The sequence below is a fragment of the Natator depressus genome, chromosome 13 (assembly GCF_965152275.1).
Source record: "Natator depressus isolate rNatDep1 chromosome 13, rNatDep2.hap1, whole genome shotgun sequence".
Classification (NCBI taxonomy): domain Eukaryota; kingdom Metazoa; phylum Chordata; order Testudines; family Cheloniidae; genus Natator; species Natator depressus.
The window spans coordinates 17,462,683-17,479,303 of NC_134246.1; the positions used below are offsets into that span (position 1 = coordinate 17,462,683).

Genomic DNA, 16,621 nt, shown 5'->3' on the forward strand with positions numbered 1-16,621 from the left:
GGTAGACACAAACTATCATACAGCCAGAATGGATGACGTTCAGCACTCAGTTTGTTATTGCACTCCAGGTGTGGAAAAAGAGACAACCCCCAAAGAGTACATGGATATTGGCAGGTGTTGGATTTAATGGTTTGCAGCTCTTGAGCGGCCATCGAAAACACTCAAAGGGCTAGAACTGGGAGGAAGAACCTGCTGAGGAAGGTGTGGGGAAGTAGGGCTTTTGAACCCACTGCCTCTTATGGAATGGCTCATAAGGTCACTGGTGGCAGAACTGTTGAGCCATCAGTCTAGACTTGTATAACTGCCTATGAAATTTTCATTTTGGGACAGGAGTATATATTCCCAGGGAGGAGAGGGTGGCCCTGGAATCCTTCTCATCCATCTTCTGGTTAAGTTCATGAGTTTCACCATAGGGCAGTTCCTCAACGGTGTTCTAAACCTCCCTGGGGAAACCCCGACGCATGAAGCTATGATTCCCTGTACATTACAATGGCAGTAGCCATTGCCCTTGAAGATTTATCAGCTGCATCTATCGCTGATTGAAGAGCAGGATGGAGACAGAGCCACAGCCTCATCTGGGGACAAAGATACAACCTTATTGATTCCGGCAGAACTGCTGGATCAGGCATGTACTATTCCTCTTCAATTGGATCAGGAGGCAACTCCGGTTGCCCCCTCAGAGGGGAGGGATGAGACCACTCCTTAGCAGAAGGAACCAACTCTGCAGGATGGTACAAGTCCAAACCCGCCACTACGGCCAACAGGATAGATTGAACGGGGGTTGCGGAGGTCCCCATGGCATAGACTAACAATGGCTCAAAGGCAGGTGATTAGGTGCAGGCTGATCCCAAGCTGGTCTAGGCCTTGGGTCTGGGAAGACGCCTTGGAGGATGAAATAGCACTTCATCATGCAGTTCAGAATCTCCCGAGAAAGAGAAAGCCAATTCCAGATCCACTGGCAGTATCTATAGTGCTGCTGGAGGGAAGTCATAACCCAAAGATGGAATGGGAGACAGACTCCTCCCAAAAATTGGCTCTTGAATGGAATTAGGATCTTTCTTGAGAAAGAGGAACTTGACAGAGTAGGAGACATCAGATCTGGGAGAGCAAAGTCCTCAGGAGGAGCGCAGGACTTGGCTTTTCCTGGAGTGAGGGGTCCTGTCCACCCAAACCAACAGAGCTGTAAAAGGGACAGTTTGTGCTACGGCCATGGAAGACAAACTCAGTACCACGGCTAGCCAAGGGTCTCAGTGATTGCTCTTCATCAGTGCCAGCAGACCCCAGGTTTGTGCTGGGCGATACTGGAGGCACCATTGCTGCCGAACCGCAATCTGGTGCCAATGGAGCCTTGGACTGCCCCTGAGACTTAGGATGTACTAACTTCTCTTGGGCTGATCTTAGACACTTTCTCAGTTTAGGCAGAATCCTACTTTGCCTCCAAATCCACTTAGAAGGATTTGGTTTCATGCTTTTGAGAACACTCCCTGCTCTCCCAATCAGACCCTGATGACGGATCTGTAGGGGTAGACTCCCTCACTCCTGAGCCAGACCTTGTGGCAGGAGGCACGTTCTTTGCTCAACCGGGAATATGTCTGGTAGGTTTGCTGTCCTGGGTCCAAATTGCAGTCTTTGGGCCCTCTCCATGAGGTGCTTCTTAAGGCAAAATTGACGCTCTTGCCGGATACAACTGGGAAATGAATGGCAGATACTACACCTTGCTGCAATGAGGGTTCCCACAAGGCAGTACAAGCAGCGTTGGTGGTCATCGCTGACCAAGTAGCAGCGTGGGCAGGAAGCACAAATTTTGAAGCTGGAGTCCTGCACATAGTCCAGTACCCAAAACAGGGTATGGGAGGGCTCCCCATGTCAGGGAGGCTAACACGAAAACTATCAGATAAAACTTTAAACTCTATAAACTTTTAAAATGATTTACAGATACATATTCACAGATTAAGGATAAACCAAAGCTTTGGACACTGACCTGGACCATACGAGGTTAGAAGGAACTGCAGAGGCAGAGAGTCCACTGCACCCTTTATCTCTTCAGTCAAAGGCATGGGATAGGCAAGGAAGCACGTGTGGATTACTTGATATTGTTTTCAAAATTCTCTGGTCCCGGGCACATGTGTAGCCACAGTGAAATACACAGAGGGACAAACACTCTAAGAAGAACATTTATTATGTAGCAATAGTGTGTTGGTTATATGAGCAGTTGCCCTATTTGCTTAGGCAGAGGCAAATACAAGGAAAGAGCTGTGTGAAATTCATCTTCTTTATGGGCTAAATGGCTCAACTTATTCATGATTTTTTATCATTTCATTATAGTTTGCAGAGCCCTGCGCAGATACAAAATTTGTATCCATGGATGTGGATATCTGCAGAGCTCCAGTGCTGTACCAGGAACGGCAGTGGCAACAGCAGCAGCATGTTGGGCCACCACTCGCAGGAGCCAGCACCCCGCCTGGGCAGCTCGTCCAGAGTGGCTGTACCGCCTCAAGCCCTGCCCACTGGGGCAGCCAGCAGGCTCATTGGCAACTGTCCCTGGTCATGCTGGTGTGCGCAAGTGCCTCGCATGCTCCCAGGCAGGAGTCCCTTCCATGCAGCAGTGTGTGTCTCCAGCATGACCAGGGACAGCTGCTGGTGAGCCTGGTGCCTGCCCCCGTGGGCAGGGCTGGGGGCGGAAGAGCCATGCCAGAGGAGCTGCCCAGGCTGGGCGCTGGCTCCTGCGAGCGACGGTCCAACATGCTGCTGCTGCTGCGGTTCCTGATACAGCACTGCAGCTCCGCTGATATCTGCTTTATATCCACAGATATAAATTTTGTATCCACGCAGGGCTCTAATTGTTTTATACAGTGTCTTAAAAGTGTGATTTAGGAGAAGGGTTGAATGTTTTTTATCTTTTGTATTGTGGTTTTAAAATCTGTACTAATTTTGTTGATGTTGTTGGTTAATTACCAAGATGTTATACTAATGTACTGTGGGGGGAGGGATAGCTCAGTGGTTTGAGCATTGGCCTGCTAAACCCAGGGTTGTGAGTTCAATCCTTGAGGGGGCCATTTAGGGATGGGGCAAAAATTGGAGATTGGTCCTGCTTTGAGCAGGGGGTTGGACTAGATGACCTCTGAGGTCCCTTCCAACCCTGATATTCTATGATTCTATGATCTGACTGGAAAGTCTTGGATAAAGAATATACAGAAAATAAAGCTAAGTCAAGAGCATGAAGTAAAAGAAAGATAAGATTATTCAGATTTCACTTTACCAATTACAAAAAGTTCTTACTACAGAAGCTGAGTGAAATCAGAACATTTTTATTTTCAACACACAGGTCCCACTTAAATGCTGACTTAGCAATTAGAAACCTTTTAACTGAAATGCCAACAATAATTTTACATCCAGTACTACAAATTTTATGCATGTATTTTGATTATATTTGGAAGTTCTCATAAAATCCTTCAAAATGTACCCGATAGAAAATGTCAGTAGAAACCGAAGTAAAACACTTTCTGAAGCTGCAAAAATCAGGTTTTCAGAATTGCCCAAGCAAAAAGTCTTATTATCTACCCTCACCATAATTCAATTACAGTAAAAAAAATTCTATCCATGGGCAAGTCAATCTTTACAAGGATACTCTAACTGAAGTGTTAGATGGCAAAATACAAACAGTAAAATTGAAACTGAAGTTTCTTTAAAAAACTTACTACAATGCATATCTAGGTGTAGGGAACAAATTACACTTCAAAATATTCTCTGGTGGTCAGAGGCATTTGAACAATTCCACATTGCAGACAGGTGACCTTTAGATTAAGATGAAGATCTCACGTATTTTGACAGTTGCCACTGACTGTACAGAATGTCACTTCAAGATCACCAAGTAAGCACAATCTTAAGCAACTTATACATACCAAGTTCAGATGTGGGTATCCTACACACATTTTTAAAGAGCCTGTCCTGGAAAATACCTGGATTCTTTCCTTCACTACGAGACGGGCGAGCTGTAGGTTTAGGAAATTTTGTCCCTTCCAAAGCTTTGGCAGCTGCCGCATGTTGAGCTTTTTTAATACTAGTTCCTTCAGCTTCCCAGTGCTGGTCCCCAAGAGTCAGCTGCACTGTAAACACCTACAAACAAGAAGTGCAAGTTCTTTATTATAACTGACACCACCATTTCGCATTGTTTGTTAGGACCTCATGTGTTTAATATGCCTTCTGCTACAATCAGAAAGGTTATTTACTACTAAGTACAACTTAAATAAAGCCTTCTCAACACGGTAGCTGAAGTTACGCTTTTTATTTCCTGGGCTACTGAATGCAGAGATTAACAAAAACTGTTATAACGGTACTAACCACACAGCTCCCCACTGCAAGACATTTGGGGAGTCTGAACTGAAGGATGTGCACAGGTGTAGGCAGACAGGTAATGGCTACACAAAGGGCTGTTACTGTGAGAAATTTATTGTATGATTTTAATGTTTATAATGCCAATATGATTCTCCTAAATCTTCTCAAAATGCAGACTGCTTATGTAGAATTACATTTTATATTGCATAAGTCAGGGGTTCCCAAAGTGCGCTATGTGTACCCTGGGGGCACACGAGACATCTCTGGGAGAATGCAGGAAAAATTGTGTAATGGTGGATTTTATTTATTGCATGTTCATAATAGGCTACTTAAACAAAACTTTAAAACTCTGTGCAGGAATTTGTTATATAAAACATGGTAGTTAATTGACTTCAAGATGTACCAATAAGAACACAGAGATGCTGACATACAGAACCCTCACCTCCAATCACTGTACAGTGTGGGCTCAGTTGCCCAGCAACTGCCTAGTCTAATTGAGCTCTGAACTTAGTCAGGGTTGTTTTTTTTTTTCAGTTGTATATGTCACACTAACTATATCTGTACATAACTGAAATATGGACAGATGGCTAAAGACAGATAGTGTTAGGAAGAACAAAGTATCAGTGATGAGATGGGTAGGGGTACACGGGCAGCTGGTGGATCTGGAAGGGGGTATGCAGTAACAAAAATTTGGGAACCTCTGACATAAGTCATTCACTTGTTACTTTAGGCTTTCAATTTGGGTTATATTTTTCAGAAGTCAGAACAAAGATATATAAGGCACTAAGGAATAACAGTTCTTATGTTGTTATAGGTCAGTGGTTCCCAAAGTGTGGGGCATGCCCCCCAAGGGGGGACATGGAGGAATGTTTGGGGGGTGTCACATGGTGGGGCCCAGGCCAGCCCCCAATGGGAGGAAGGGGGAAGCGGGAAGCGCACCACCCAGTCCCAGCTCCAGCCTCAGCTCCCGGCTACAGCCCCAGGTGGACAAGTTCCATTATGGGTAATGTGAGGGGAAGGGAAGGGAAGGGGAACAGAAAAGGTTTGGGGAATCACTGTCATAGGTGCATAGTTTTTCAGCCCCATATGGTGATAAAACAGTTATTTTACACAAGTGTAACAACTACAGAAACTTTGTAATATGTCACTATAAGTAAAGTGGGGTAAGGACAGATCTATTAGCCTAATTTTCACAAGTGAATCAAATCCACAGCAGGTTAAGTAAGTTTAATTTTGATCAGAGTAACAATGCAAATGAGTATATGCCTTGATTATTCTTCCCAAATACTTATTTTTTAAAAATGTAACCCTTTCCTGCTTTGCACATGGAATCTTTGGCTTAAGACACTAGATAAAAATTAATGGAATTGTGTTGATCTTGGAGCAAAATCAATTTAATATGTTTTAAAAATAATCACACCTAAGCATATTCTCCTAGGGCAGTGGTTTTCAACCTATTTTCTTTTGCAGATTCTTAAAAAATTTCAAATATAGATGCAGACCCCTTTGGAAATCTTAAGACAGTCTGTGGACCACAAGTTGAAAACGACCGTTCTCGTGTGCATATGACATTCATAATTACTACTACAGCATAGACCTCTTGCCTAAAGCAACTTAAACAGATAAAAACATTTCACCAGATTTTCCCTGTAGGTCTTAGCCTCAGAATCCACAAAATGCAGAGCTTTACTAAAGAAAAAAGTTTAATATTCCAACTCCTTTCCCTACACTCCTTTTGCATCATCAGAAGCCTCCGGTATATTTGCTACAGCCTTTTAAGGTAGGCATTTGAATGCTAACAGCAGACACTCAAGAAACGAAGTATTTACTACAACCTGCCAAAATTTCAGTGGAATATTATGGCACAGAACGTACACAAATGGGTCCATGCAATGTAATATTTTTAAACCATGAGCACCACTAATTCCATAAGGCACTGAAGACTAGAATACTAAAGTAATTTATTTCAAAGTGGATTAATGCCCTATGAGATTCCACTATATCGTGTGTTTGCAGTTAAGTGAAATTTACTAAAATCTTGCTCTCAACTATCTAGAAAGCAGGATTCTAGTAAATTGCACTTCACTGTCAGCTACAACAGGGTACAGTAATTCCTCACTTAACATCCTCCCAGTTAAAAACATTGCTGATCAATTAGAGAACATGCTAGTCTAAAGTTCTGCAATGCTACCTTAAAATGTTGTTTGGCAGCTGCCTGCTTTGTCCACTGCTTGCAGAAAGAACAGCCCTTTGAAGCTAGCTGGTGGGGGCTTGGAACCTGGGTGGACCGCCAGCCCCCCATCAGCTCCCCACACCCCTAAATTCCCTGTGTGGCAGCCACCCAGCAGGCTATCAATTGCCAGCAGTTCAGCTGTCCCTCCCCCCACTGCCATGTGCTGCTCCTGCCCTCTGCTTTGGAATTGCTCCCAGGAGCCTCCTGCTTGCTGTGCGGGGTGTGGGTGGGAAGGGGGGAGGAGGAGGAGAGAAGATGGGTGCTAATGTCAGGGTGTCCCCCTTCCCCCGCTCCTGTACCCCACCTCCACAGAGCAAAGGGTGTGTGGGACACAACAGGGCTCAGGACGGAGGGAGCTTGCTGGCAGCAGCCGCTGTCTCAACTTGCTGATCTACTTAAAAAGGCAGTGTACTTAAGAGTGGCGTCATCCTACTTAAAGGGGCAATGCACATCTCACACACACAGGGTGTCTCTCTCTGCCATGCTGTCTCCCCTCCCTCCATTCATGCCGCCTTGTAGAGTGTGAGGATACATTAACAACAACGTGTTAACCCTTGAGGGCTCAGCCGAGTGCTAGTTCATCATTTAGCAGCCAGGCATTCCCTGGGAAATATCCCACCCTCTTCCACCCTCTGACTCCAGGACAGGCAGCAGCGCAGCACAGACCAGTGGGTCAGGCTGGGCTCTGCAGCCATGCCGCCCAGAGCATTGCGCCGGTGGTACAGCGAGGTAAGGCTGCGGGGAAGGGGTCGGGGGCTAGCCTCAGGGACCGGGCACGACGGTCCCATGGGCCGGATGTGACCCGCGGGCCATAGTTTGCCCACCTCTGCTTTAGGCATTATTTCAGACTGCTTAATGCTTGAGAATAGACTATTAAAAGCTCTTACAGCACTTCTAATGCACTGCATTGCCTGTGATAAAGGTGAAGTGATCTGTGAAAGCAAGCATTGGAAATGCACTACTTTAAATGAATATGGACACTTTGCAGAATGCAGCAAAAATTCTAGGGACCCCATGATTCTCTCCAATTCTAATTTTCTGCGAAGTTTTAAAAAGATTCTCCCAGACGAAACCGTTCCAGCAGGAGTAGCACAATCTGGTCAATGAAAATGTGCAGCTATGTACAAAGGGAAAGGGACTGTCTTTACTTCTAAAATTTTAAGTAGCCAACTGAGTATTCCCAGAAGTGATTTTCCTATTAACTTACTATTCCCATACCACAAACAAATGTGCTTGAGTTCTCGTTAAGGGGGCAGGGGGGAGGACACAACAAATCTCAGCCATCTTTACTGCATCTGAAGGTACAGTTTTTTGGGGAATGGAATATAGGTCAAACTTTAAAATAAAATCACTGTCAAGCAGGGAGAGCATGGGAAATTTCAGCATAAAACACATATTTGTAACAATTCAAAGTTGGGTATTATAATAGAAACTGATTGCTAACACATGCTCCATTAAACACTGTATGTTAAGGCCATGACCACAATGCAGACAATGGAAAAAAGTAAGTAGTGTACAGTTAAGGGTAAGTCTCAACAATATGTTATGCATCTCCTGCAACAACTACAATAAGCAGCTTTAAAAACAATTAATGAGCATTGGAGAAGTTTTAACCCATGGGATAACATCCCCAGCTCAACCGTAATATGCTTCAGCATACCCAATAGGGCTGTACTAAAAAAGCTGGACTGCAATTGGAAACCACTTAAGGCTTTAAATTGTTTTCAGTGTTCCATTAAACCACCCATTACTCTACTACAGTAGATTATTTTGCACAAGAGCTAGACATTTTGCCTTTCCACTCACAAAGTTACTTGTCGATATAAATGCATAAGTGATATGAGCAATATTTACCTTAGAGTGAGCTGGACCTTGCTCGCTCAAAAGCTTATACTCAGGCTGAATCTTGTTGAAACGGGCTAACTCATTCACAAGACACATTGGGGTTTTCTCTTTGGGGTTTGCCATGTTAGAAGGAGCTGAATGATAAGGCAAAAATCACAAATTATTAGATCATAATTAAGACTACGGAAAGTCCAGAATTTAAAAAGTTACAAAAGATTCAACAATTAATTTTCTGTATCTTTATGGAAGTACTGATAGAAGCTTGCAATCCATGCTGGTTCAGGGGGAACATGCTACTTTACTGTCTGAGAGTTATTTGCTGGGATAGAGACCTCTAACCATGTCTCAAACCAGTGAACTTGTGGATGTGGAGATCTCTAACCATAGTGTGTTGAATGGAAAGCATTTAAATTCAAGATTCAAGAGCAAATGCCATAATTGTGACAGAAACTAAGAGGAAGGATCAAATGGCAGTTTGCTTTCAGACATCTACCCAGGTACATGTTGATCTGGTTTAACGCTTAGGAGGCTGAGGCCTCAAGTCTGACCTACGCAATATACATTAGATGTTCTCTAACTGTGCATCATAATGTTCATTTGTTTTGACAATTCCAGAAGGGTCAGTTCTTATTTCTGGGCTTTTCGGTTTCTTTCCTTGGGAATCTATTTTACTATGTTATTCTGGTTTGTATTCATTCATTTTTCCTCCACGCAAACTCTACATTAATTTTAACCTACATATGCTATGTATTTAAACCAAATTTGGACAAGTTCTCTAGCATTTAATTTAGTTCTAGCCATATCATCCTTTCCACTTCAGGTCTGTTCCTACTTTCCCAGGAAAACCCTTGTTAAGTATTTCCCCTTTTTCAAAAAGTTTGATTATGCTATTCATTATCCAAATGCAAAGTACTCCATTTAGGAAGGAAAAAAAAAAATCAAATGCACAATTACAAAATGGGGAATAACTGGGTAGGCAGTAACACTGCTGAAAAGGATCAGGGAGTTATAGAGGATCACAAATTGAATGATTTAAAATACAATGCAGTCGCAAAAAAGGCAAATATTTTGGGGTGTAATAACAGAAGTGTTGTTTGTAAGACACAGGAAGTAATTGTCCCACTCTACTCAGCACTGGTGGGGCCTCAGCCAGAAGTTTGTATCCAATTCTGGGTGCCACATTTTAGGAAGAATGTGGACAAAGGCTTAGAAAACCCGAACTATGAGGAAAGGTTAAAAAACTGGGTATGCTTAGTCTTGAGAAAGGAAGACTAAGGTGGGGACCTGAGAACAGTCTTTAAACATGTTAAGGGCATGTATAAAGAGGATGGTCATCAATAGTTTTCTATGTCTACTGAAAGTAGACAAGAAGTAATGGGCTTAATCTGCAGCAAGGGAGATTTAATTTAGATATGGGGGTGGGGGAGAACCTTTCTAAATAAGGATAGTTAAACACTGGAACAGTCTTTCGGGGGGGCGGAGGGGGGGGGAAGATGTAGAAATCTCATTACTGGAGGTCTTTAAGAATAGGTTAAACACCTGTCAAGGATGGTCTAAGGTCCAGGCCTTTGCTCACACACCAATCCTCCTGCTGTTATATGTGAATTGAAGACATGCAGTCAGTTTAAAATATTGTATTTAAAAAAAAATTGTAAAGAACACTGATTAAAATGTTCCTGTCAATTCCTTCAACAAAATCATCCAGTTATAATTTTAATAGATATTTTTAATTCATTCTCTCAAAACTTTTGAAAGCTATTTTTAGATCTGTTTTAAACAACTTCACTTAAAACTATGATCTTAAAACAGGGATACAACATGGAAGCCAACTCAGGTGGCGAACACAGTTTTTAGAGTAATGTTTGTAAAACAGTTCCTATATGTCTGCAACCTGCTGTATCAGACCACAGTACAAGGCTGAGAAATATAGACATTCATTAACATATAGCTTACCTGCAGCTGCACTGGTGGATGTAACAGATGCAGAAGGTAAAGCAGAGTTTTGAAGAGGTCTACCTGCATTTTCAGAGGGCAGAGAACTAGTGGTAGAAGGAATACTCAAAGGCTGCGAAAGAGACTGGTTCTTATTCAAGATTTGGCTCCCTGAGAGAGCAGCAGATGGATTCTGAATTTGAACTTGAGACATGTTCACTTGCAACCAAAGCGAATTACTGCAGGTAGACAGCTTTGAATGCAGGTTAATTCAGTGCGATGGAGCCTAATGGTCTACCTAAAAGTTGTAAGGAAGAAGAAAAAAAGATTATACCAAATATTTAAGTTCCAATAATTCACAAACATGATTGGAACATCAGTATGTATAACAGTAACTGGAAAGTATTAGATTTCTCTATTATTAAAAAGGAGTCCAAACGTTCAAGCACACCATTGTTTCCATTTGGTGCACAAAAACCTCTCCTGCAGCCCAACGATTTTAACAAAATATTTCAAAGTGCATAAGCTTCACACTGGTTCAATTTACAAAACAGAAAAGTACAGTAGGTTTAATTTATTCTTGCTCATTTAATATTACCTAACTGCCCATCTCTTTTCTACATCATTGTTGAATCCACTTTCAAAGTAAATCCAGTTACCCGAGTTGTTGCTAGTATAAAAAACAGAACAACTTTCAAAATTATATTACATTTCAGCTTTGGAATTAGTCTATAGCTCTAAAAGATAAGCAATAATGTGGTCTTTTAAGAAGAGCAGTTGTTCAAAGCAAGTACATGCCATCACAACCATATATTTGATTTGGACAGAAGATATACTGTGGCACAGTATTGTTCACCTTTTCTGTGTAGGAAACAGTATTCAGTGTTAACATGCCATTACTCTACAGCAGTGGTTCTCAAACTGTGGGTCAGGACCCCATTTTAATGGGGTCACCAGGGCCAGCATTAGACCTGCTGGGACCCAGGGCTGAAGCCCAAGCCCCACCTGGGGCGGCGGGGCTCGGGCTGCACTCCTCCATCTCCGGTTATGTTGTAACTTTTCTGTCAGAAGGGGGTTGCGGTGCAGTGAAGTTTGAGAACTCCTGCTCCACAGGCCTTCTTCAGAGTATATTTGGTTTGTCTCCAAAAGCAAAAATGTCAAAAAGCAATACAGATTACGCACAAATGTTTATGGAAGAACCATAAAATGAATGGTAGCTAACAGAAATCATCTAAGTAACTTTACCAGGAAAGTAGAAGGCGAGAGTTTAACACGTCAGATATAACATTCCAAATGCATATATAATTGAATTAGAAGGTGCCTCATTCACAGTTCATACATTAGGATAGCACTGTTCCCAGTTTTGTGGCCCTCTAGCCAAATGTCAGAAGTGCTCTTAAGCAACTGTCTATTTTAATTAGAAGTAACCTCCAAGTGACAAACGTATATGAGTAATTGTGAAGTACTATATATGATAGCATTTTCTCCACTAAACTAGTAGTAGCATTCTGCTTTACACGGGTGCAACATTACATTCGTGCCCAAACAGTTCAGCTTAAATATACACTAAAACTGCCAGTTTGAAGATTATTATATCTGCCAGAGCCAGCTGCCAATATCCATTTACCAGCCATCCAGCAATTTACTGTTTCAAAGTAAATTTTTACTGCCAAGTTTACTACTAATGTATTTTACACACACACTTCCCAGCTGCAGATTTCTATAAAAATCTAGCTAGCTGGCAAAGATTTATGCCTGTATTACTTTAAGATGAATACAAATGAAATTGCTCATCCAGAATCCACCCAGGTCCTATTACTAGCAATACAACTATCCACATGTTCTGCAGGCTTCAAATCCAGAGCCTGTGAAGAGACTTCCAAATGTAGGAAAGAAAGGGGGATGACTCAAAGGGTATGTCTACACTGCAACCTACTGGAGGTGGCATGTAGGGTCTGAGAAACTACATGCCACAGCATGCATGTAGCTAAACGTGTCAGAGAAAGACTCTGGTAGGGGGAGGCAGCAGGGAAAGGTTTTGGCAGCAGGGAGCTGCCGGAGCCTTTCCCTGCATTGAGGGGGAAGAGGGACAGACACTACATGGCTAAAAAGAGCAGTGGAGACAGGAGAGGTGCTACTAGGGTGACCAGATGTCCTGATATTCAGGGCTTTGTCTTATATAGGTGCCTATTACACACCAACTTTCTACTCACACAAAACCGAACACCCTTGCCCTGCCCCCATCCCAGCCTTCCTCTGAAGCCCTGCCCCTTCTTCTAGGTCCCACCCCCCCACTCACCCCATCACTCCTCCCTCTGTCATTCGCTCACCCCATCCTTACTCACTCACCTTCACTGGGCAGGGGCAGGGATGCAGGAGCGGGTGAAGGCTCCAGGTGGGATGTGGCCAGAAATGAGGAGTTCAGGGTGTGAGAGGGGGCTCCGGGCGGAGGTAATGGGTTGGGATGCAGGAGTGGGTGAGGGCTCTGGCTGGGGGTGTGGGCTCTGGGGTGGGGCCAGGGATGAGGGATTTGGGTTGCAAGAGGGGGTTCTAGGCTGGGAGGTGGAGCTGAGGGATTCGGAGTATGGGACAAGACTCTGGGCTGAGGGCACAGGTTCCGGGGTGGGCCAGAAATGAGGGGTTCATGGTGTGGGAGGGAGCGCCGGGCTGGGGAAGGGCCATAGGAGGCATGAGGGCTCTGGCTGGGGCCAGGGATGAGGGATTCAGGTTGCAGAATGGGGGTCTGGGCTGAGGGGTTTGGAGTGCAGGAGGCGGCTCTGGGCTAGGGCATGGGGTTGGGGTGCATGAGATCTCCGGTTGGGAGTGCAGGCTCTGGGGCGGGGCTGGGGATGAGGCACTTGGGATGCAGGCAGGTGCTCTGGGCTGGGACTGAGGGGTTCAGAAGGTGGGAGGGGGATCAGGGCTGGGGCAGGGGGTTCGGGTGCGGGAGGGTGAGGGCTCCGAGCGGGAATGGGTTGGGGTGCAGGCTAGGCTTATCTCAGGCAGCTCCCAGAAGCAGCAGTATGTCCTCCCTCTGGCTCCTATGCAGAGGAGCGGCCAGGCAGCTCTGCACACTACACCATCTGCAGGTACTGCCCCCGCACCTACCATTTGCCACGGTTCCCAGCCAGTGGGCGCTTCAGAGCCAGCGCTTGGGGCGGGGGCAGTGTGTGGAGCCCCCCTGGCTGCCCCAACGTGTAGGAGCGAGAAGGAGGACATGCCACTGCTTCCGGGAGCCACATGGAGCCCAGGCAGGGAGCATGCCTTAGCCCCGCTGCGCGGCCGACCGGACTTTTAACAGCCTGTTCAGCGGTGCTGACTGGAGCTGCCAGGGTCTCTTTTCTACCAGGTGTTCTGGTCAAAAGCCAGACACGTGGCAACCCTACCCCACCCCGATTTTTTACACTTGCTATCTGGTAATCCTAGGTGCTTCTCATGCATGTAGAGAGCTGTGTAGGGCAGTGGTTTTCAACCTTTTTGGGCTCAGAACCCATTTGTAAATATTTATGGCAGTTGTGACCCAGTAAATAGTCTGTGGGTGGAGGCCCTGGGGTGGTTTCTGTCGGATCCTGCCCCCCAAAGGGGTTGGGTCCTACATGCACTCACTTCACAGTGGTGGCTCCTGCAGCTTCTGTGCTGTTGGGCTGGGCTCTCCGCATTGCAACCTCTGGAGTTGCAGCGCTGCTCCGGTTTGGCCCTGCCCCCCTGACTGGACCAAATTTGTGAGAGTGGAGTTGTGACCTGTCTCATGGGATTGCAGTGCCACTCCCTCAAATTTGGCCTACCCAGACTCCCTTCATCATAAACAGCTGGGCTCAACTTGAGTGGCATTGGGACCCCAGAGGTGCCAGTGTCTAGAGCAGGGAGGCGAGCCTAGCCAGCCTCATGGGACTGGAGTCACAGGAGCTGCCAGGCGACCATTTGAAACATTCTGCCGACCCAGTTTTGGGTCCCAGCCCATGGGTTGAAAAACCCTGGTGTAGGGTACATATCCCCAGGGCTCAGGCCTATCTGTGCTTGCCTACATTGCTATGTATACCCATACTACAGGGGACTTGCACTGTATGTATTCTACATGCTGCAATAAGAAGCGTGCAGTGTAGACGTACCCAAAGTGATCTTTTTAGCTAACACTGACAAAAAATAAGCCTGTAGTGAGAACTTATATTCATGAATATACAAACACTGATTTGTTTGATTTAAAAAAGATTGAGGAAAGAAACTTCTAGAAGGCAAAGTGATAATTTTGAAAACAAAACTTCCATTACGAATCCAGTAGACTGAAAGTCATGTAATATTTCAATATTTGTATTCGGTAGCATTTCTGATAAATGGATCTCAACTAAAGGTTTTTGGTCTACTAAACTCACTGATTTTGATGCTCCTCTTCATATTCCTAAACTTTTTTGTTGCATCTCCATTAAGTCCCCTTTAAATACTCTTGATTCTGATTCCATGCCTCAACAAAGGTAGTCATTGTTTCTTTATCTACAATTGATTATGAATGAATTAGGTTTAGACAACTAGGGGTAACATCTTATATAAGTAAGCATCTTTCTTTATGTTAGCAAAAGTTACTCTGGCAAGAAAAATTTCCTCTTTTCAGATCTGAGTATCAAGATTTTTGTTTCTTCACACTTCAGTAAAAAATTAAGTGGGAACATTCAGTCTCACCTGAATGAGTGAATATATTTTTCATATTTGTCAAGAATGGAACTTTGAAGACTTTATCATACTGTTTAAAGCTTGTGTGGAGTTTCTTTCTGGGACTAAATTATCTTTCCTTGTTATGTTTTATGTACTCCATGTGTGTCTGAGGATTTTGTACAAGATTGTTTGGGTCTGATACAAATTACTTGCTTGCATATTTTCACCTTGTTTTGTAGTAGTACACAGTTACTTTTTTTTTTAATATTTGCAGATATATAGATAGTGAAGGATTAAAAGGTTCCAATTTCCATTATTTTAAAGAGAAAAATACTAGCAAGCACAACAGGGACCTTATGGCACTTTACAAATATTCAAAGAAGTTTAAGTTCTGAATCTCTGAAGTGCACTTCTCACCCATTATGTTCTGAGGTTTAAAGAAAATTTTCCTGCTAATTCAACCTCACTTTAAAAGTTGCCAGTATAAACTCTAAAATGCCATGAGTGATTCATTCTAAATGCTTTAGCTCACAGAAGAGAAAATTAGTTCAGACAAACTAGTTTTTCATAAATGCAGCAAATGGTCTTAAATATGAGAGCAAGTTCTGTATTTGCCTATCAAACTTACAAAATTTTCCACAATTGATACACCATAACTGTAGTGAATAACTTGTCCATGTTTATAAAGAAGGACCTGGAAGTTGAGAGAAGGTAAGATGCAGTAAATTCAGAAGGTGGCTCCACAGTAATGGCATTATAACCCTTACATCTACTCACAAAGAGTATGTCTGAAAGCACTGAAAAAGTCTTGACTTTAAATGAAAAAAATAGGCCAAGTGAAATGAGGTCCCATGCTCAACTCAACTGAAGAGTAACATCTTACAAATAGAAGAAATTATTGAATCTTCTCTTCCTTTGGTCTGTCTGAAGTAATATGCCCCTTAAAACAACATAATTTACACCGCTTTTCTGAAAAGCCTAAAGTAGAAACCAAGCTCTAAAGTGCACTGAAAACTCTGCCTACAGCTCCCATATGTATAAACCAGTGCACTATTTTTCAGCTGAAGTCCACTACTGTGGTACCAAATAGGAAGAGGGAATCTCAGGCTACAAAAACAAACATTAAATTGTACTTTGAATCAAGCTATCAGCAGTGCAGAAAATAGAAAAAATTTAATTCCTGTGGGAAACTGCTAACTAAGGCTATGGCTACACTCGAGACATTTTTTCACTACCATGAGTGACATAAGTTATGCCAACAAAAGTGCTAGTGTAGACACAGCATAAGTGAGTCACCAAATTCATCTCTAGTTCCAGTTCCCAAAAGGTCTTCAAGGGTAAAGCAGGTTTCAGAGTAACAGCCATGTTAGTCTGTATTCGCAAAAAGAAAAGGAGTACTTGTGGCAGTCCTGTAGCAGGTACTTCACTATCTAAAATGTAACTAAGCTCTGATTTTTTTTTTCCCCTTTAATGATTTTTCTGCTTCATTATTGTACTGCAAATACACTAGATGCTCAAAGAAGGAAACTGAAATGCTGGTGTTCCAAAGACCTTTCAGCTTGCATTGTCACAGAAACAAACACTGTTAGCACATAAATACTAATGAGGTACAAATTTAATCTAACTAGG

The 16,621-nt window shown here is 43.5% G+C and overlaps 1 protein-coding gene across 5 annotated transcripts in view; it reads right to left on the reverse strand.

The window, feature by feature from the left end:
* Positions 1 to 16,621, reverse strand: part of STAU1 (staufen double-stranded RNA binding protein 1) — a 48,592-nt gene that overhangs the window by 19,941 nt on the left and 12,030 nt on the right. For 3 of the 5 annotated variants that reach the window (XM_074970033.1, XM_074970029.1, XM_074970030.1), the window contains exons 3-5: positions 10,367 to 10,643; positions 8,423 to 8,547; positions 3,903 to 4,116 (exon numbers count right to left, since the gene is read on the reverse strand). In XM_074970033.1, coding sequence (XP_074826134.1) covers positions 3,903 to 4,116; positions 8,423 to 8,547; positions 10,367 to 10,559 — 532 coding nt within the window. In that variant the 5' untranslated portion in view covers positions 10,560 to 10,643. The remainder of the gene's footprint in view (positions 1 to 3,902; positions 4,117 to 8,422; positions 8,548 to 10,366; positions 10,644 to 16,621) is intronic. The other 2 variants (XM_074970031.1, XM_074970032.1) reach the window with 1 other exon arrangement.